Source organism: Pongo pygmaeus, chromosome X (genome assembly GCF_028885625.2).
Source record: "Pongo pygmaeus isolate AG05252 chromosome X, NHGRI_mPonPyg2-v2.0_pri, whole genome shotgun sequence".
NCBI classification, from domain to species: Eukaryota; Metazoa; Chordata; class Mammalia; order Primates; family Hominidae; genus Pongo; species Pongo pygmaeus.
In genome coordinates, this window is record NC_072396.2 from 88833383 (window position 1) to 88855300 (window position 21918).

Genomic DNA, 21918 nt, shown 5'->3' on the forward strand with positions numbered 1-21918 from the left:
ATTAGTTTCATTTCATCATTATTTCTTAAAATAATTTTGTCATTTACAGGACAGTTCAGTTAAAAAGGATCTGTTTTGGGTAAGAAATGTGATAGGTATCAACTAATGCCTAGTATACAGTTTGCACTTAATAAATATTTGTTGACTGAATGAATGAATACATGAATTAATATTGGGACTGTTAATGGGCATATTATGAGCATCTTCTTTCCTCAGAATCCTTCATGGAGGCCTACGGCAGACCTTGCTCCTGTTGTGAATATTGCAATATGCCCTTAGTATATTCTCCTGATAGCACCAAAATCATCCTTTAAAAATGTAAATTAGATCACATCACACCTTTGCTCAAAATCCTCCAATGATTTCCCATCTTATTCAGCATAAAATCCAAATTTATTTTGGCGGCACGAAAGCCCCTACACTGTGTTACTTCGCTACCTCTGAAATTATTGCTCCAGCCTCACTGGACTTTTTCATTGCTGTTCCTTCCGTATGCAACCCTCTTCTCTAAATTCCTCCAGGACTTTTATCAAATGAGCTTATCAGAGTCTTTCTCTCATTGATATAAACCAGTAAACTCCCACCTCATTCCCATAATGTTTTATTTTCCTTCATAGCATTTGTCTCTTTTTTAAAATTTATTATTTATTTTTATTTATTTATTTATTTTTTTTTGAGACGGAGTCTCGCTCTGTCTCCCCGGCTGGAGTGCAGTGGCGCGATCTCGGCTTACTACAAGCTCCGCCTCCCGGGTTCACGCCATTCTCCTGCCTCAGCCTCCCGAGTAGGTAGTAATACAGGCGCCCGCTACTACGCCTGGCTAATTTTTTTTGTACTTTTAGTAGAGACGGGGTTTCACCGTGTTAGCCAGGATGGTCTCGATCTCCTGACCTCGTGATCCGCCCGTCTCGGCCTCCCAAAGTGCTGGGATTACAGGCGTGAGCCACCGCGCCGGCCTCATTTGTCTCTTTTACTCCTGTAATCATAAGCTCTGTGAGGAAGCCACTATGTTTTGTCTATGCCCCGAACAACTGCCCGGCATAGAGTACGCTCTCCGTGACTTAGTTTTAGAATGAATGAACTTACCCATGTTTCGCAGAGGTAATAAGTTGTTTTTCTGACTATATAATTAATTATTAAAGCAGCTACACTTGGGTATTAAGTCCTTATCTAGACATATCACATATGCCTGAAACAAAATAATTAAAAGTTCTGCACCCAGGAAAATAACTCCCAACTGGACTATGGATAATGTTCTGGAAGGCTTTATCTGGGACCGGGAGGGTCAACCACAGGGGTGAACAGTTTCTCCAGAAGACAGCTGACCGAAACCGCAGCAGTTGCCAAGGCAGCTGGAGGAGGGCGGAGAAAAGGCGGTAACTGGCAGGCAAGGGGCGTAACAGGGTGGGGCTGTCGTAAGGGAAGCCTAGTCGAACTGATTTGTCCCTCTCCGCTCTCCGTCTGAAAACCTTGGCCGAAAGGGTTGTAGACATGGCGGCCATCAGGGTAAGCGAAAACGAACTTGCTTAATTTCTGTGGGTGCCGATAGTATCCCGGTAACTGTAAAAGGGATCCTACTAACTTCTGAAGGAGCCCCGGAACAAGGGGCGGGGTGGAGGTGGGTTTTGAGATAATTGCAGTCTTTATCGTTTGAAGCCTCAAGACACCTGCCTTTCCCCATTAGGGTTTTATCAGCCTGGGACGCTGCTCCCTCAATCCCCTGTGGTTGTCGATTTACACAGTGGCACAGTACAAACTGGGAAACGGCTGGGTGAAAATGGCTGGCCAGGCGACGAGCCGCAGTAGACGTTTCGGTCTTCAGCTGCAATAAAGAGAAAAAAATATATATATATAAACTTGGCATTTGTCTCGGCGCACAGGGCAAGGCCTCATGACCCTATGGAAGGACTTTGTTGAAACATTTGGGGTGAAACTGACCAGGATAGAGAGGTCCCATAGTCTTTCAGCAGTGCGCTGGTTTACACATAGTGTTGTTGCTCTCTGCTCGAATAACCTGTTCCCTTCGAGTTTTACGCTTGGAAAATGTGCCTTTACTTGGTAGTCCGTGTACAGTGAGTGACTCAGCTGGCAGCTTGCTGCAGTTCCCTAAGTAGTGTTTAATAATGGTAGTCTACAGATATTTACGTAGTGGGTTTTAATTGTAAAATATTCTGTTAGGCTTGCAGGAGATACAGTATGAATAATTCAGTTCCTCTGAAGTTTAAGTTGGCAGCGTCTACAGTTCTGGTTCTCATACTTCATCTGAGTTCTTTGAACAACCTCGTACCTGAACTTGCTACCTCAAGCCTGGCTCTCATGTAATCTGTTTTCCTCTGTGTTGCCAAAGTACATCTACCAAAATGCAAATTTGATTTTTGCCTCCCCCCGCATTTAAAAAACTTTATGGGCATGTCATCATCTCCCCTCTGGGGTCAGGCCATACTCTTACGTCTAGAACGTCTGATTTTACCTAGACTTTCCAGCCTCATCTCTTGTCACTCAGGAACCCTCCTCCTGTTGATACTGAGCTACTTGCTTGATCCCTCCATGCTTTTTTACGTGCTCTTTCTCTGGGCCTAAAGTGCCTTTTCCCATGCTTATCTAGTTGTATTTATAGTTCATTCATTCATTCAACAGCTATTTGTGTACAGCCTCCCCATATGCAAAACACAAAAATGCCTTGTTTAATAGTGCCCTTGATCTCCCCAGTCTATTTTATTTTATTTTTGATTTTTGATTTTTGAGACGGAATCTCTCTCTGTCTCCCAGGCTTGAGTGCAGTGGCGCGATCTCAGCTCACTGAAACCTCCACCTCCCAGGTTCAAGCGATTCTCCTGCCTCAGCCTCCTGAGTAGCTGGGACTACAGGCGCATGCCAACCATGCCCGGCTAGTTGTTTTTATTTTTATGTTTTAGTCGAGACGGGGTTTCACCATGTTGGTCACGCTGGTCTCGAACTCCTGACCTCATGATGCACCCGCCTGGGCCTCCCAAAGTACTGGGATTACAGGCGTGAGCCACCGCGCCCGGTCTTCGCCAGTCTATTTTAAATAACTCTTGTCTGTGCTCCCAGAGGACTCTGGGCACACTCTTAACCAAGCATTTATTCCACTGCACATATAGACTACTTGTCTGTTCTAGCTACCTAAACTATAAGCTCCTTGAAGACAGTAATTATATTAACCTTTGTATCCGTAGTACCTAGCACAGGTCTGATGTATATTAGGTAGTCAACATGTTCTACATGAATAAAGTGCCAGGCAATGAGGACAAAAGTGATTAAGTGGTGGAGATATAACACAAATGACTGTGATTCAGAGTAAGGGAAGTTTCTTACCTCAAGAGAAGTACAAAGTGCTCTGAGGCTCAAAAGGAGAGAGAGCTCACACTTGGTTTGAAGAGAGTAAAGAGAGGCTTCATGGAGAAGATGCAGAGACAGAAGGAATGGTCAGTGGCAAAAAGCAAACCAGAATAGTGTGTTTTCATTGAAACTTAGAGAAGAAGAGAGTTGACCAGTCCTTTGATTTCACCATTAATAAGTTGCTGCGATTATCATTTATTAAGTGCTTACTCCAGGCCAGGCACTATGCTAAAACACGTTACATGTGTTAATTCACTAATTCTCAAGACAACTTTATGTGGTGGGTATTACCATTTTACACATGAAAATTAAGGTTTAGAGAAGTCAGATTATTCAAAACCATGCTAATAAGAGCTGAAGTGAGCTAAAGAGATAAATAGAGTGGTAGAGGAACAACCAAGATTGTACGGGGTTAGGAAAAGAATAAGGGATGGAGAACTGGCATTCATTTAGCACCTACTTTGGCCAGATGATTTACATATATTATTTTAGTTTAATCCTCCTGATGACCCTAAGAAGTGGATAATATATCCATTTTACAGATGAAAAAACGGAGGCTTAGAAAAACTGCTTGCTCCAGGTCATACAACCACTAAGTGGAAGAACTAGGTTCAAACAGTATATTTATCTCCAAAGTCTTTCCACTACTCCTTGCTTCCTCTGGAAAGGAGTTATACATTACTCTTTAGAGAAGTTTGGTGGTGAAAAGAAGGAACAAAATCTTGGAATGAGGGTAGCAAATTCCAGAAAAGGTGTCCTTTTTTTTTTTTTATTTAGCCATTAAGTTTCATTAAAATATTTTCTGCTAAAATCTACTAAATCACTAATATTCAAAATACAACAATATAGTTACCAAGTTTGACTCCATGAATGAGAATATTCATTCACCAAATGCATTAGGTAAGCTGTGTAAGAGGAGATTCCCTGCAAGATTGTTTATGAGTAAAAACATGGGTCAATCTAAACAGCCATCAATAGACATCTCGTTAAATAAACTATGATCCAATCATACAATGGGATACTACAGAAAAGGTTTCTTAATTAAAAGAAAAAAAAACTAAAAACAAAACAGGAGACAGAAGACTTGAGCTACTTTGGAGACAAGGGAAAATGTACCAGGAGGTATCTAGAGGGAAAGATAATAGTATTTACAGCTATTATGTTATTGAATATTGACTATGTGCCTAGGAATTTTGCTAAGCACTTTATGTGGATTCTCTCATTTATGTTTCACATTGGCCCTATGAGTAGGAACTGTTATTAATCACTTTTTACAGGTAGGGAAACAGAAGCTTAAAAAGGTTGAGTAACTCCAAGGTCACACAGGAGTAAAGTGGTAGAGCTGGATCTGAAATCACATGGTGTGAGTCCTGAACCTGGACTCTTAACCATACTTTGTAAGAAAGTGGTAAAATCAAGAGAACAAGTGGAGGGATTAACCTTGCAAAGAGGAGACACACTTTGCTTCAAAGGCCAGAGTTGGTCGAGATAGAAGGTGAAGATACAAAGTGATTTCGAAGAACAGGGGAAGTAGAGGTGGGAGCTCACATTGGAGGTCTGTATCTTCTGGGTGGAAGGTCATCTGCTGAGAGCGGAAAATGTGCCTTTAGGAGTTTAAGAATGGGATAGGCTTGGAAAAGGTGCTTTAGGAAATTCAGTAAAGTATCAGTAGACATTGAATAAAATATTAATAATTGCTGAGAAGTGAGGGCCTGGCTAATGTTGGCTCTAGTAGTGACTTTCTCCAGCAGTGCTCATAGCATAGGAGGGAAAGAGGAGACAGTGGGGTTGCTCAAGTGCTGAGTGTTATCAAAGTGAGAATGATAGAAGATCTAGGGAATTTATCCAAATAGTCATCCACTGTGGATAAGGAGACAAAGAAGAAGATTGAAGTGATGGACTAGGGTACTAGAAGATTTATGGCCATAGTGAGAAAGAAGAACTAGTTCAAAAAGAGTAGGAGAGTTGAAAGAGCATTCTATTTTAATGAGGGAAATTTCAAGCATTTAGGATCTTGAAGGTGAAACGATTTCTAATAATTGCAAGGTAGGGTAACTGTGTTAGAAATGGCTAAGATTTGTGGAGATCATGGTGCTTGAGAAGCAAGGACTGTGCTGATCTCTCGGGTCTTCTGGAATCAGGGGCAATTGCTGGGGGTCTGGCCTTCAATTAAGTGGATTGGGAGGAATGTATAATAGTAGTGTCAAAAAAAAGCCAAGTTTCATTTAATGCCAGAGGTTGAGAGTGAGTTTGAGAACAATTTGGGTATTGGCAGATAATTTGTTTTTAATGAATACTTAAAATCAAAATTTGTCTATGATTTATTGAGGACTTACTGTGTATCAGTTACTGTGCTAAGCTGTTGATACTCATTATTTCATTTAATTCTCACTAAAAGTCTTCTAAGGTAGGTAACTTTACCTGTAAGAACTGAAGTAGATCAGTAAGGAAATCGAAACTGTAATGATAGGAGGTTGTACTCAGAGAAAAGCTTGCTGAATTTATGATTTTAGCTATTAAGAAGTTCTAGGGAATGATAAATTCAAGATGTCCCCAGGGAATAGGTAGCTATAAGACCCTCTGGGTTTATGTATTTTTTTTTTCTTTTTTTTTCCCCAGCTTTATTGAGGTATAACTGACAAATAAAATTGTTTGATTTTAAGGTGTGCAGTGTGATGATTTGATATACATATATTTTGTGGAATGATTACCAGAATCAAATTAGTTTATATGTATCACTTCACCATGCTGTGTATTATATCCCTTGAACTTACCTGTCGTTGAAAGTTTGTGCCCTTTGGCCAACCTCCCAACCTCTCACCTTTCCTTTACCTTTGCCTGTGGGAACCACCATTCTACTCTCTAGTTCAGTAAGTTCAACTTCTTAAAATTCCACGTACAAATAAAATCAGGCAGAGTTTGTCTTTCTCTGTCTGACTTACTTTACTCAGCATAGTACCCTTGAGGGTTATCCATGTTGTTGCAAATGACAGGATTTCTTTCTTTTTTTTGTGGTTGAATGATAACCCGTTGTGTGTGTGTGTGTGTGTGTGTGTGTGTGTGTGTCTACCACAGTTTCTTCATCCGTTGATCTATTGGCAGACACTTCGATTAGACACTTAGGTTGTTTTCATGTTTTGGCTATTGCGAATAATACTGCAATGAATATGGGAGTGCAGTTATCTTTGCAATTGCTGATTTCATTTGCTTTGGTTGTACACCTACTTTGGCTATTCAGAGTCTTTTGTGATTCCATACAAATTTTGCAATTGTTTATTTTTTCTATGTCTGTGAAAAATGCCACTAGAATTGAATCTGTGGATTGCTTTGGGTAGTATGGATATTTTGACGACATTAATTCTTCCAGTTCATGAACACAGGATATCTTGCCATTCATTTGTATCTTCAGTTTTGTCCATTATGGTTTGATAGTTTTCAATATACAGCTCTTTGACCTCTTGGGTTAAGTTTATTCTCAAGTGTTTTATTCTTTCTGATGCTATTTTAAATGGGATTTCTTTCTTTCTTTCTTTTTTGGGTAGGTCATCTTCGATAGTGTATAGAAATGTAACTGCTTTTTTGTATGTTGACTTTGTATCCTGCAGTTCCCTGAGTTTATTTATTAGTTCTAACAGCTTTTTGGTGGCGTATTTAAGATCTTCTATGTATAATATCATGTAATCTGGGAAAAGAGACAATTTTACTTCTTTTCCAATTTGTATGTCTTTCATTTCTTTCTCTTGCCTAATTGCTTTGACTAGAACTTCCAGTGCTATGTTAAATAGAAGTGGCAAGAGACTTGTTCCTGATCTTAGAGGAAAAGCTTTTAGCTTTTCACCATTGGGTATGATATTAGTTGTGGCCTTATCATATATGGCTTTTATTATATTGAGGTACATACCTTGGATAATTAATTTGTTGAGAGTTTTTATCACAAAAGGATGTTGAATTTTGCCAAATGCTTTTTCCACATTCATTGAAATGATCGTGTTGTTTTTGTCTTTCATTCTCTTAATGTGGTGTATCATGTTTATTGATTTGGATATGTTGAACCATCCTTGCACCTCTGGGATAAAACTTATTGATCATGGTGAATGAGCCTTTTACTTTTATTTATTTATTTACTTTTTTTTCAACTTCTATTTTAGGTTCAGGTGTACATGTGAAGATTTGTTACACAGGTAAACTCGTATCACGGGCATTTGTTGTGCAGATTATTTCATCACCCAGCTGTTAAGCTTATTACCCAATAGTTATCTTTTCTGCTCCTCTCCTTGCTCCCACTCGTTACTCTCAGTGTCTGTGGTTTCCTTCTTTGTGTTTGTAAGTTCTCATCATTTAAGCTCTCATCATTTAAGTTCTCATCATTTAGCTCCCACTTATAAGTAAGAACATGTGGTATTTGGTTTTCTGTTTCTGCGTTTACTTGCTAAAGATAATAGCCTACAGCTCCATCCATGTTCGTGATGGAAGATATGATCTCATTTCTTTTTATGGCTGCATAGTATTCCATGGTGTATATGTACCAATTTTTTTTAATCCAATCTGTTATTGGTGAACATTTGGGTTGATTCCATATCTTTGCTATTGTGAATAGTGCTGTCAAGCTATTCTAAGTGGCTGTACCATTTTGCATTCCTACTAGCAATGAATGAGACTTCCTGTTTCTCCATGTTCTCCCCAGCATTTACCATCGTCAGTGTTTCAGATTTGCACCCTGCTAGTAGGTATACAGTGGTATCTCATTGTTGTTTTAATTTGTAATTCTCCAATGACATGCTGTTAAGCATCTTTTCATATGCTTATTTGCCATCTGTGTATCTTTGATGAAGTATCTGTTCAGATATTTTGCCCATTTAAAAAAATTTTAATAGTTTTTCAGGAACAGGTGGTTTTAGGTTAGATGGATGAGTTCTTTAGTGGTGATTACTGAGATTTTGGTGCACCTGTCACCTGAGCAGTTTACACTGTCTCCAGTGTGCAGTATTTTGTCCCTTACCCCCTCCCAGTATTCCCAAGTCCCCAAAGTGCATTATCTTATTTTTATGCCTTTGCATCCTCATAGCTTAGCCCCCACTTACTAGTGAAAACATGATAGTTGGTTTTCAATACCTGAGTTACTTCGCTTGGAATAATGTTCTCCAACTGCATCTGGGTTGCTGCAAATGCCATTATTTTGTTTCTTTTTATGTCTGAGTAGTATTCCATGTTGTATACATACCACATTTTCTTGATCTACTCATTGGTTGATGGGCATTTGGGTTGGTTACATATTTTCACAATTGTAAATTGTACTGCTGTAAACATGCATGTGCAAGTGACTTTTTTATATAATGACTTTTTTTCTTTGGGTAAATACCCTGTAGTGGGGTTGCTGGATCAAATAGTAGTTCTACTTTTAGTTCTTTAAGGAATCTCCATACTGTTTTCCATAGTGGTTGTACTAGCTTACATTCCCACCAGCAGTGTAAAAGTGTTCCCTTTTCACCACATCCACACCAACATCTATTATTTTTTTATTTTTAATTATGGCCATTCTTGCAGGAGTAAGATGGTATCGCATTGTGGTTTTAATTTCCATTTCCCTGATAATTAGTGATGTTAAGCATTTTTTCATATGTTTGTTGGACATTTGCATATTTTGAGAATTGTCTATTCATGACCTTCGCCTACTTTTTGATGCAATTATTTGTTCTTTTCTTGATTTGTTTGAGTTCCTTGTAGATACTGGATATTAGTCCTTTGTCAGATGCATAGTTTGTGAGTCTTTTCTCCCACTCTGTCGGTTGTCTGTTTTCTCTGCTATTGTGTTTGCTGTGTAGAAGCTTTTTAGTTTAATTAGGTCCCATCTATTTATTTTTGTTTTTGTTGAATTTGCTTTTGGGTTCTTGGTCATGAACTACTCTTTGCCTAAGCCAATGTCCAGAAGAGTTTTTCTGATGTTATCTTCTGGAATTTTTATGGTTTCAGGTCTTAGATTTAAGTCTTTGATCCATCTTGAGTTGATTTTTGTATAAGGTGAGAGATTAGGATCCAGTTTAATTCTTCTACATGTGGCTTGCCAGTTATTCCAACACGATTTGTTGAACAGGGTGTGTGTGCTTTTCCCACTCTGTTTTTATTTGCTTTGCCTAACATCAATTGGCTGTTAAGTATTTGGCTTTATTTCTTGGTTCTCTACTGTGTTCCATTGGTCTACGTGCCTACTTTTATACCAGTACCATGTTTTGATAACTGTAGCCTAGTTTGTTGTATAGTTTGAAGTTGGGTAATACGATGCCTTCAGATTTGTTCTTTTTGCTTACTATTACTTCAGCTATGTGGGCTCTTTTTTGGTTCCATATGAATTTAAGGATTGTTTTCTTCTAGTTCTGTGGAGAATGATGATGATATTTTATGTGAATTGTATTGAATCCGTAGATCACTTTTGGCAGTGTGGTCATTTTCACAATATTGATTGTACCCATCCACGAGCATGGGATATGATTGCATTTGTTTGTGTCATCTATAATTTCTTTCAGTAGTGTTTTATAGTTTTCTTGTAGAGATCTTCCACCTCCTGAGGTTTTTTTTGTTTGTTTATTTTTTTGTTTCTGTTTTGCAGCTGTCGTAAAAGGGATTGAATTATTGATTTGATTCTCAGCTTGGTCATTGTTGGTGTATAGCAGTCCTACTGATTTGTGTACATTGATTTTGTAACCTGAGACTTTACTGAATTATTTGTTAGATCTAGGAGCTTTTTGGATGAGTTCTTAGACTTTTCTAGGTATACTGTCATATCATTGGTGAACAGCAGTGGTTTGACTTCCTCTTTTCTGATTTGGGTGCCCTTTATTTCTTTCTCTTGTCTGATTTCTTTGGCTAGGACTTCCAGTATCATGTTGAATAGAAGTGGTGACAGTGGTTATCCTTGTCTTGTTTCAGTTCTCATTGGAATGCTTTCAATTTTTCCCCATTTAGTATGATATTGGCTGTGGGTTTGTCATAAATGGCTTTTATTACCTTGAGATCTGTCCCTTCTATGCCAGTTTTGCAGAAGGTTTTTATCATGAAGGGAGCCAGGAGTTTTTCAAATGCTTTTTCTGCTTCTGTTGAGGTGATCTTATGATCTTATGATTTTTAGTTTTAATTCCATTTATGTGATGTATCACATTTATTGACTTCTGTATGTTAAACCATCCCTGCATCCCTGGTATGAAACCCACTTGCTCATCTTTTTGATATGCTGTTTGGATTCAGTTAGCTAGTATTTTGTTGAGGATTTTTGCATCTATGTTCATCAGGGATATTGGTCTGTAGTTTTCTTTTTTTTGTTATGTCCTTTCCTGGTTTTGATATTTGGGTAATATTGGTTTCATAGAATGATCTAGGGAGGACTCCCTCTTTCTTTATTTTTTGTAATAGTTTCAGTAGGATTGGTACCAATTCTTCTTTGAATATCTGATGCAGTTTAGCTGTGAATCCATCTGGTCCTGGAATCTTTTTGTTGGCAGTTTTTAAATTACTGTTTTGATTTCGCTATTGGTCTGTTCAGTTTCTGTTTCTTCCTTATTTAATCTAGGAGGATTGTATATTTCCAGGAATGTATCCATCTATTCTAGGTTTTCTAGTTTGTGTGCACAAAGGTGTTCATAGTAGCCTTCAATGATCTTTTGCATTTCTGTAGTATCAGTTGTAATATCTCCCTTTTCATTTCTATGTGAGCTAATTTGGATATTCTCTCTTCTTTAATCTCTCTAATGGTCAATCAGTTTTCTTAATCATTTCAAATAAACAGATCTTTGTTTTATTTATCTGTTGTATTTTTTTTTTTCAATTTTATTTGGTCCTGCTCTGATTTTGTTATTTCTTTTCTTCTAGCTTTAGGTTTAGTTTGACCTTGTTTCTCCAGTTCCTAGAGGTGTGATATTTGATTGTCAATATTTGGGCTCTTTTACACTTCTTGATGTAGGCATTTAATGCCATGAACTTTCCTCTTAGCACTACTTTTGCTGTATCCCAGAGGTTTTGATAAGTTGTGTTACTGTTATTCAGGTGAAAGACTTTTTAAATTTCCATCTTGATTTCATTGTTGGCCCAAAGATCATTCAGTAGTAGATTATTTAATTTACATGTATTTGTATAGTTTTGAGGGTTCCCTTTGGAGTTGATTTCAGTTTTATTCTACAGTGGTCTGAAAAGATGCTTAATATGATTTTGATTTTCTTAAATTTATTCAGGAGTGTTTTGTGTCCTATCATGTGGTCTGTCTTAGAGAGTGTTCCATGTCCTGATGAAAAGAATGTATATTCTGCAGTTTTGGGGTAGTAAGTTCTGTAAATATCTAAGTCCATTTGTTCTAGGATGTAGTTTAAATCCATTGTTTCTTTGTTGACTTTCTGTCTTGATGACCTGTCTAGTGCTGTCAGTGTAGTATTGAAGTCCCCTACTATTATTGTGTTGCTGTCTATCTCATTTCTTAGGTCTAGTAGTAATTGTTCTATGAATTTTGGAGCTCCCGTGTTAGGTACATATGTGTTTAGGACTGTGATATTTTCCTGTTGGAGTAGTCCTCTTATCACTGTATAATATCCCTCTTTGTCTTTTTAAACTTGTTATTTTAAAGTGTGTTTTTTCTGATATAAGAGTAGCTACTCCTGCTCACTTTTGGTGTCCGTTTGCATGGACTATCTTTTTCCACCCCTTTACCTTAAGTATATGTGAGTCCTTATGTGTTAAGTGAGTCTCAGCAATTACTTGGTTGGTGGATTTTTATTCATTCTGCCATTCTTTAAGTGGAGCATTTAGGCCATTTACTATCAGCGTTAGTATTGAGACGTGAGGTACTGTTCTATTTATCATGCTAGTTGTTGCCTGAATACCTTTTTTAAAATTGCATTATTGTTTTATAGGCCTTGTGAGATTTATGCTTTTAGTTGGCTGTATTTTGGTGTATTTTGAGGTTTTCTTTCAAGATTTAGAACTGCTTTTAGCAGTTCTTGTAGTGCTGGCTTGGTAGTGGCAAATTCTCAGCATTTTTTTTTTTTTTTTTTTGTCTGGAAACGACTTTATCTCTCCTTTATTTATGAAGTTTAGGTTTGCTGGAAACAAAATTACTGTCTGACAATTATTTTATTTAAGGAGGTTAAAGATAGGACCCCAATTCCTTCTGGCTATAAAGTTTCTGCTAGGAAATTTGCTGTTAGTCTGATAGGTTTTTCTTTATAGTTTACCTGATGCTTTTGTCTCACAGCTCTTAAGATTCTTTCCTTCACCTTGAGTTTAGATAACCCGATGACTGTGTGTCTAGGTGATGATCTTTTTTGTGATGAATTTCCCAGAAGTTCTTTGAGCTTCTTTTAGTTGGATGTCTAGATCTCTAGCAAGACCAGGGAATTTTTTCTCAATTATTCCTTCAAACGAGTTTTCCAAACTTTTAGATTTGTCTTCTTCCTCAGGAACACCAATTATTCTTAGATTTGCCCATTTAACATAATCCTCAGTTTATTGGAAGCTTTGTTCATTTTTTTAGATTACTTTTTCCTTGTCTTTTTTTGATTGGGTTAATTCGAAAGCCTTGTCTTCGAGCTCTGAAATTCTTTCTTCTACTGGTTCTAGTCTATTTTTGAAAATTTCCACTATATTTTATATTTCACTAAGCATGTCTTTCATTTCCAGAAGTTGTGATTGGTTTTTCTTTATGATACCTATTTCTATGGAAAACGTTTCATTCATATCCTGTATTTTTTAAAAAAATTATCTAAGGTCTTTTTCACCTTTCTGTGGTATCTCCTTGAGTAGTTTAATAATCAGCCTTCTAAAGTCTTTATCTGGCAATTCAGAGATTTCTTCTTGGTTTGGATCCACTGCTCGGGAGCTGGTGTGATTATTTGGGGGTGTTATAGAACCCTGTATTGTCATTACCAGAATTACTTTTCTGGTTTCTTCTCATTTATGTAGACTATTTCTTAAAATTGTTCTTGAATCTTTTTTTGATTGGACTTCTTTTTTATTTTAAATTTCTCTTTTTCCTTCTTAAGGATCAGACTTTAATATTTATTTATTTATTTATGAGATGGAGTTTCACTCTTGTGGCCCAGGCTGGAGTGCAATGGCGTGATCTCTGTTCACTGCAACCTCCGCCTCCCTGGTTTAAGTGATTCTTCTGCCTCAGCCTCCCGAGTAGCTGGGATTATAGGTGTGTGCCACCATGCACGGCTAATTTTGTATTTTTATTAGAGATGGGGTTTCACCATGTTGGCCAGGCTGGTCTCAAACTCCTGACCTCAGGTGATCCACCCGCCTCGGCCTCCCAAAGTGCTGGGATTACCGGCATGAGCCACCATGCCTGGCCCAGACTTTAATGTTTATTTTAGCCTAATTTGGTTCTTTGTGCTTGCAGGGGTGATGACTCTGTATGAGATCCTTAGTTTTAAAGAGAGCCTTTGTGTGCTGGCTTTCCCTGATGCTGGTTGTAGTAGTTATATTTGTGGTGTGTGGGTGAGTTCACTGTCTCCTATGGAGTTGGAATGGCAGGGATCTTTTGAAGGTTGTCTCATTCTCTCATGGCATACAATTTATTTATTTACTTAATTTTTTCCATTTTTTTATTTACTAAATTGATGATTCAGTCTTCAGTCTAATAGGGAAAGTATCCCTGGATAGTCACCACTTGTGGCTAAGATAGGGTTGGTGCAAAAGTAATTGAGGTTTTTGCCATTGATGGCAAAAACCTCAATTACTTTTGCACCAACCTTATAATGCCCAACTGTGGGCCAAGGTCCCAACCTTGATGAGGGTTGCTGGGGGAGCTCTCAGTGAGATCTACTGAGGTTTTATCAGAGTGAAGAGTAGGAGCTACCTCAGCTCCCCTGCCAGGCCAGCAGGAAAGTTATTCACATCATAGCCTCACTCCTGTCTTTGTGTTTCAGCTACTTGGATCATACAGGCACATCTTTTCATGTATAGGAATGTTGATCTTCCAGGTAGGGAGGAATTGTGACTCTGCCTCTCTTGCTGGCCTGAACCTGGAGTGTGCTCCTCTTATGGGGATACACTCACCCTGGATTGTTCCAGCAAGTCTGTCTATACATTCCTCTAGGCTGCGTTCCTGTTGGGGAAGCCCCTGCTGTGTCTTCAGTGGAGTGCCGGGGGGAACAAGGTCCCCTTCTCCAAGACCTTTTATGATCACAGAGGCTGCCTGCCTGTTGGGGTATAGGTGTAGACTTTCTCTACTGTGCCCAGCATTGCAATTGTGTCTCTGCTGTGAGAAACTACCCACCAACAGAAAGATCTAGAACTCAAGTCCTGCTGTTCAGATTCTTTTATCCCATGGGGTGATCACCTGACGTGGTGCTCTCCCCCTTCTTAGGAGCAGGGTTATTCTGTCATGGGTTGCTGTAATGGCCTGAGGTAATTGGCCTCCAGTCAGGAGGTAACACATTCAAGATAACACCAGCTGTGGTAGCAGCAGTGAGATATAAGCTTGCCCTAAGTTTGCCAGAGGAAGTGTTCTGTTTTCTCAGGTAATGGGCAGGGCCATAAAGCTCCCAAGAGTTCATGTCTTTTGTACTTGGTTACCAGGGCAGGTTGGAAAATACCACCACGTGGGGGCAGGGTTATTAGGTGGATCTGAGCTTAGACTCTTCTTGCACGGGGCTTGCATAGGCCTCTTTAGGGGTTGAGGGGGGTGGTTCTCAGGCCAATGGGGTTATGTTCCAGAGGGGATTATGGCTGCCTCTGCTGCGCAGTATAGTTCTCCAGGGATTTGGAATATAGCCAGTAGTGAAAGGACTCACCCAGCTCCCATGCATTTGGCGAGGCCAATCTTGATTCTGCAGTGCCCTGCTAACAGTTTAGATCCAGGCAGCCTGTGCACAGAGCTCAGACCTGCCCTGGGCCATAATTTGCCTTGCTAAGAACACAAGCATGGCTTTCAGGCCCTCTTCCCTCTCTGTGTACTCACAATGTTGGTGATTCCTATGCTCGTATTTGCAGCAGTTCCCGTTCACCCCCTATATTCTGCTCAAGAATGTTTGTGCCCAGTCAAAATTATTACAAAATTCAGTTGGAAGTTTCTTTCACCCTTTGACCCCTCCCTAATTCTGCTGGCTGTCTTCTCTGAGGGCCCCTGTGAGATATAGTTAGGGATGGCTTCCCTGGGCTTGAGCTGGAGACTCTGAGTGCCTACAAGGTCCTTCCCCACTGCTGCTTTTACCTTTATATTTCATGCGGCTCCTGAAATCTATTCCAGCTCTAGGCAAGGTTAAATCCTTCTCCCGTGATCTGGATTTTTAGATTCCCCAGTGGAATGTGTGTTTGGAGGCAGGTTTTCACCCTCTCTCACTATGGGAACTCACCCATCTCATGGAATTTGCAGCAGCGCTCCACTACCATCAAAGGATCTGTGAATTCTTTTGGTTTTCCTGGTATGTTCCTGCAGTGGTTCTTGGAACAAAAGTTCATGGTATGAGTCTCCATACACTGTTCTGTCTGTCCAAGTGGGAGATGCTTGTTAGCCCTGCTTCCTATTTGCTATTTTCCTCCCATCCATGAATGAGTCTTTTAATGTGCTGTTGAATTTAGTTTGCTAGTATTTTGTTGAGGACTTTAGCATCTATATTGTATTAGACCATTTTTGTATTGCTATAAAGGAATATCTGAAGCTAGCTAATTTGTGAAAAGAGGTTTTATTTTTGGCTTACAGTACTGCAGGCTGTACAGGAAGCATGATGCTGACATGTTTATGGTGAGGGCCTCAGGAAGCTAACTATCATGCCAGAAGACAATGAGGAGCCAGTATGTCATATGGTGAGAGTGGGAGCAAGAAAGTAAGTGGGGAGGTGCCACAAAATTTTAAACAACCAGATCTTGCAAAAACTCACTCACAATTATGAGGACAGCACCAAGTTATTTATGAGGGACTGCTCCCATGATCCAGTAACCTCCCACTGGGCCCCACCTTCAAATTTGAGATGACATTTCAACATGAGATTTGAAGGGGACAAACATCCAAATGTGATCAGTGATTCAGTTGATAGTGTCCCGTAAGTTCCTCAGGTTTTCTTCACTATTTTTCATTCTTTTTTTTTATCTTCTCAATGGATAATTTCATAAGATCTGCCTTCAAGTTTGCAGATTCTTTCTTCTGTTTGATCATGTTTGCTGTTTGAAGCTCTCTTTTACATTTTTATTTCATTCATTATATTCTTCAGTTCTAAAATTTTTGTTTGGTTCTTTTTGATAATTTCTGTTTCTTTGTTGAACTTGTTTTGTTTATTACTCTCCTGAGTTCATTGAGCTGTATGTGTTCTCTTGTATCTCATTGATCTTCCTTAAAATAATTATTTTTAATTCTTTTTCAGATAACATAGATCTCTGTTTCTTTGAGATCACTTACTGCATAGTTACTGTGTTTCTTTAGTGGTATCATATTTCCTTGATGTTTTCATTTTTCTGGCAGGCTTATGTTTATATGTGTGCAGTCTGTGGTGGCTATAGTGGCTAGGGCTCTTGTGGTCTTTGGTAGTGGTGGCTGCTGGGTTCCTCCTGCACTCCTTTTCTCTCATGGGGGGATATTCTAGCCAAGGTTATTCCTCTTGGCACTGGCTGTGGCATGCTGGCATTCACACAACCGCAGCTGTGGTGATGCTGGGATTGGGGCAGGCGCATGATCAGTGGCTGCTATGGTTTGAATGTGGGCATTCCCTTCAATTTTATATGTTGGAAACTAATACCGTATGTGACAGTTTTAATAAGTGAGGCCTATCTGAAAGATATTAAGTCATGAGGGCTCTGCCCTCACAAATGGGATTAGTGCCCCCATAATAGAGACTGAAGGGAATGCACTTACTTCTTCTGCCATGTAAGGATGCTGGAAGAAGTTACCATCTTTGAAACACAGAGCAAGCCCTCATTAGAGACTGTATCTTCTGTTGCCTTGATATGTGACTTTCTAGCCTCCAGAACTGTAAGCAATACATTTCTATAATTTATAAATAATCCAGCTTAAGGCATTTTGTTATAGCAGCCCAAAGAGGCTAAGACAGTGATGGTGGTACCAGTGCTTAAGGCACAGGTATTTGGAGTAGCAGCTGATGTGAGGATCTGTGGTTAAGTGTGCACAGAACTGCTGTGGCATTTGGGGACTGGGGCACAGACGTACTTGCTGGGGTAGTAGTGCCAGTGATTAAGACATGGTCTTGTGCAGATCATCTACAGAGTTCAGGGTGGGTCTCTAGGACATTCCACAATGACTTGACCTCATGGGGAAGGGATATAACAGTAACACAGATCCAGCAATGACAGGACCAAGAAGAGGACTGGGCTGTGGATCTATGGTGCAAGTGTAGTGTGGCCCAAGGGGTAGCTGGTTGTAGCCAAAACTCAGGCCCCAGGGAGTGGGGCAAACAGCAGTGATAGCTGTGACTTAAGCCCCAGAGTGTAGAGTCTAGAGCAGTGGCAGCGTAACCCCAGTGATGGTTATCAAAGCCCTGGCTCAAGACCCATGGGCTAGGGCACAGAGTAGTGGGAATGCATCCTCAGTAAGGACATGTGAAAGCCCTGATTCCGGACCTAGGGGTGGGGTGCTGAACAGAGGCATTGTCAGCAGGATCGGTGATGATGATATGACTCGTCAAAACCCTGACTCAGAGAAAAGCATCAGCAAGATGGCAGAATAGGAAGCTCCAGCAGTCATTCCCTTGCAGAAACATCAATTCGAAGATCCCTCCATATACGAAATGACCTTTATAGGAGCTAAGGAAACCAAGTGAGAAATTACAGCTCCTGGGTGTAGCACAAAATTATGAAAAGATGCATTGATGAGGGCAGGAGGGACGGTCAGTTTTACATTGCCCATGTCACCCCTCCCTCAACACCAGGCAGTGTAGTGTGGAGAGAAAGAGGTCAGTGGACACCGGACTTTGCCTTGGACACCAGCAACAGGCTTGTCTCAGTAAAACACAATGCAGCGTAGGCCCCCACAGCTCCAGACTCCAGGTCAGTATCTATGGACTAAGCCTCTAAGCCCACCTGTTCTAGCACCAGGCTGCATCCCACAGCCCCAGGCTCCAGACCTATGCAGCAGACTTGGTCTCCAGGCTGCTTTACTGTCAGGACAACCTCAGGACCCTCAGGTTCTGGACTGTCCTCAATGTTGAGCTGACCTTAGTGGTCCTAAGCTCTAGGCTACCCCCAGCACCAGGCTGGCTCCTGCAGCCTTAGTCATCAGGCTAGCATGTGTGGATACAGGTTCCAGGTCTGCTCAGTACCAGGCTAGCCCCTTTACTCCAGGTTCAAGTTAATACCTGCAGATACAGCCTGAAAGCCCACCCTGGTATCAGGCAGGAACCTCTAGCCCCAAGCTCCAGGCCTCCCTAGTGCTAGGCCAACATCGGTAGCTCCGGGCTCTAGACTATCCCCAGCCCCAGACAGGTCCTTGCAGTTTTAGGCTCCAGAGCCACCCCAGGGCAAGGCCACCCCTAGTGACACTAGGATCAGGATTGTCCCCAGCAATGGGCCAGTTCTCATGGCCATAGGCTTGAGGTCCACTCCTTAGCACTCTTAGCCTCTGACACTAGGCAGGAACTCAGAGACACAGGCTCTAGGCCTGCCCAGTGTTAGGCCAGTCCCTGTGGCCCCATGCCCCAGCAGACCCAGGGTCCAGGCCTGTCCCAGTAGATACCGCTAGTGGATTGGCCTCAATGGACCCAGGCTCCGGGAACACCCATGTATACCCAGGACCCAGGCTGGCCCCAGAACCCAGGCCAGTCCTTTCAGACTTAGCCTCTAGACAAGCACCTATACACTCAGCCTCCAGCCAACACCAGCAGACACAGGCTCCAGGCCTGTCTCCACAGCCCTAGGATCCTGGCCATTTCCAGTGGCTCCAGGTACCAGGCCAGTGCCATAATCCTAGGCTTCAGACCAGCCCCTACAGTACCAAGCTCCATGCTGGCCCCAGGCTCTAGAGAACCCAGAGTTCAGGCCCACTCCAGCAGACCCAGGGTCCATTCTCACTCCAATACTGGGACAGAGCCTATGGACTGAGATGCTAAGACAACCCAGACCCAGGTTCTAGGTCCATCCCAGTGGTCCCAGGTGCCAAGCCTCTCTCAGCGCCAGGCCAGTTCCTGTGGATTCAGGCTCCAGGTTCCAAATATAAAACCTAATGTTACACCTCAAGAAGCTAGGAAAAAAAAACAAACAAACAAAAACTAAGCCCAAAGTTAGCAGAAAGAAGGAAATAATAAAGATCAGAGCACAAATAAATGAAATAGAAACCAGAAAAACAATATAAAAGATCAGTGAAACTAAGAGTTGGTTTTTGCGGAAAGGTAACATAGATAAACCTTTAGCTAGACTCAGTTCTAAAAAAGAGAGAAGACAAATCAGAAATGAAAGAAGAGACGTTACAAATGATACCACAGAAATACTAAAACTCTTGAGACTACTGTGAACAATTATATGCCAACAAACTGGATAACCTAGAAAAAAAACTGATAAATTGCTGGACACATACAATTTACCAAGACTGAATTACAAAGAAATAGAAAATCTGAACAGAGCGCTAATGGATAAGGAGATTGAGTCACTTGTAAAAAGTCTGTCAAAGAAAAGCCGAGGACACGATGGCTTCACTGCTGAATTCTACCAAACATTTAAAGAAGGCGTAATACCAGTTCTTCTCAAACTCTTCAAAAACTGAACAACAGGCAATACTTTCAAATGCATTTTACAAGGCCAGCATTACTATGATACAAAAGCCAGACAAGGATACAACAAGAAAAGAAAATTCCAGGTCAGTATTCCTGATGAACTTAGATGCAAAAGTCTTCAACAAAATACTAGTAAACTGAACTCAATAGCACATTAAAATAATCATTTACCCTGATCAGTGGGATTTATCCAAGGGATGGAAGGATGGTTCAAAATATGCAGATCAATAAATGTGACATATGACATTAACAAAAGGAAGGACAAAAGCCATATGATCATGTCAATAGATGCAGAAAAGGCATTTGACAAAATTCAACATCCTTTGATGATAAAAACTTCAAAAATTAGTTATACAAGGAATATACCTAAACATGGTAAAGGCCATATATGAGAATCCTACATTTAACATCATACTCAATGGTGAAAAGCTAAAAGCTTTTCCTCTAAGACCAAGCACAAGACAAGGATGCCCACTCTTGCCATTTCTATTTAATATAGTACTGGAAGTCCTACCTAGAGCAATTAGGCAAGAGAAAGAAATAAAACATATCTCAATTGAGAAGGAAGAAGTTAAATTGTGCTTATGCTATAATCTGGATGTATTTTTCCCCAAACCTCATATTGAAATTTGTTTCCCAATGTTGGAGGTGGGTCCTCATGGTAGATGTTTGGGCCACAGGGCCAGATCCCCCATGAATGGTTTGGTGCAGTCCTTACTATAATGAGGGAGTTTACACTCCATATTTCCTGCAAGAGCTGGTGGTTACAAAGAGCCTGGGACCTCCACTCTCTCTCTTGCTTCCTCTCTTGCCATGTATCTAGCCTTCCAGCCAGCTGAATCGTGAGCCAAATAAACGTTTTTTCTTTATAAATTACCCAGTCTCAGATATTCCTTCATAACAACACAAAAGGACTAAGACCCTGTTTGAAACAACATGATCTTTATATACAGAAAACCCTAGACTACACAAAAATCTTTTAAAAGTAATAAATAAATTTAGTAAAGTTGAAGAATACAAAACCAGCATACAAAATCAGTGTTTCTATATACTAACAGTGAACTATCCAAAAAAATCAAGAAAATTATTTCTTTTAAAATAGCTACTATAAAAAATACTTAGAAATAAATTTAGCCAAGTAAGTGAAAGATCTGCACACTGAAAACTTTAAAACACTGATGAAATGGAAGACAGAAAGAAATTGAAAGCTATCCCATGGTTATGAATTGAGAGAATTCATATTATTAAAATGTCTGTACTACCCAAAACAGTCTACATATTCAGTGCAACCCCTATCAAAATTTCAATGACACTTTCCCCAGAAACAGAAAAACAATCTTAAAATCCATATGCAACCAGAAGAGACTCCGAACAGCCAGAACAATATTGGCAAAAAGAAGAAAGCCAGAGGCATCACATTGCATGATTTGAAAATCTATTCCAACGCTATAATAATAAAAAAGCTTGGCACTGGCATAAATACATACACACAGATTAAGGCAACAGAGTAGAGTCCAGAGTAAGTCCACTAGACAAAATAGCTTTCAAGACAAAAATATAAGAAGAAAGAGAATATCACTGCATCCATCTGGATTTTCTCTAAGATAATTTCTATTGGGTCAAAACTTCCCGTTTATTTGCATGTTTTATATTTTTGTGTTGTAAATGGGACATTTTAGATAATATATTGTAGCAACTCTGGTTTCCAATAGCACCCTTCATCCCACCCCAGGCTTCTTGTTGTTGTTGTTTGTTCCCTTATTTGTTTAGTGACTTTCTTGGACTTACTCTGTGAAGTCTATTTGTAACATGGTATGAAGTCTCAGGTATCCCTGCCTAGATACCTTTTTTCTGTTTTTAT

The 21918-nt window shown here is 40.1% G+C and overlaps 1 protein-coding gene across 3 annotated transcripts in view; it reads left to right on the forward strand.

Annotated features, from left to right (window-relative positions):
* Positions 1-1412: 1412 nt before the first annotated feature.
* APOOL (apolipoprotein O like) overlaps positions 1413-21918 on the forward strand; it is an 88337-nt gene continuing 67831 nt past the window's right edge. For 2 of the 3 annotated variants that reach the window (XM_054470644.2, XM_063660699.1), the window contains exon 1: positions 1413-1506. In XM_054470644.2, coding sequence (XP_054326619.1) covers positions 1492-1506 — 15 coding nt within the window. In that variant the 5' untranslated portion in view covers positions 1413-1491. Of the gene's footprint in view, positions 1507-7508; positions 7542-21918 lie in introns of all 3 variants that reach the window. The other variant, XM_054470645.2, reaches the window with a different exon arrangement.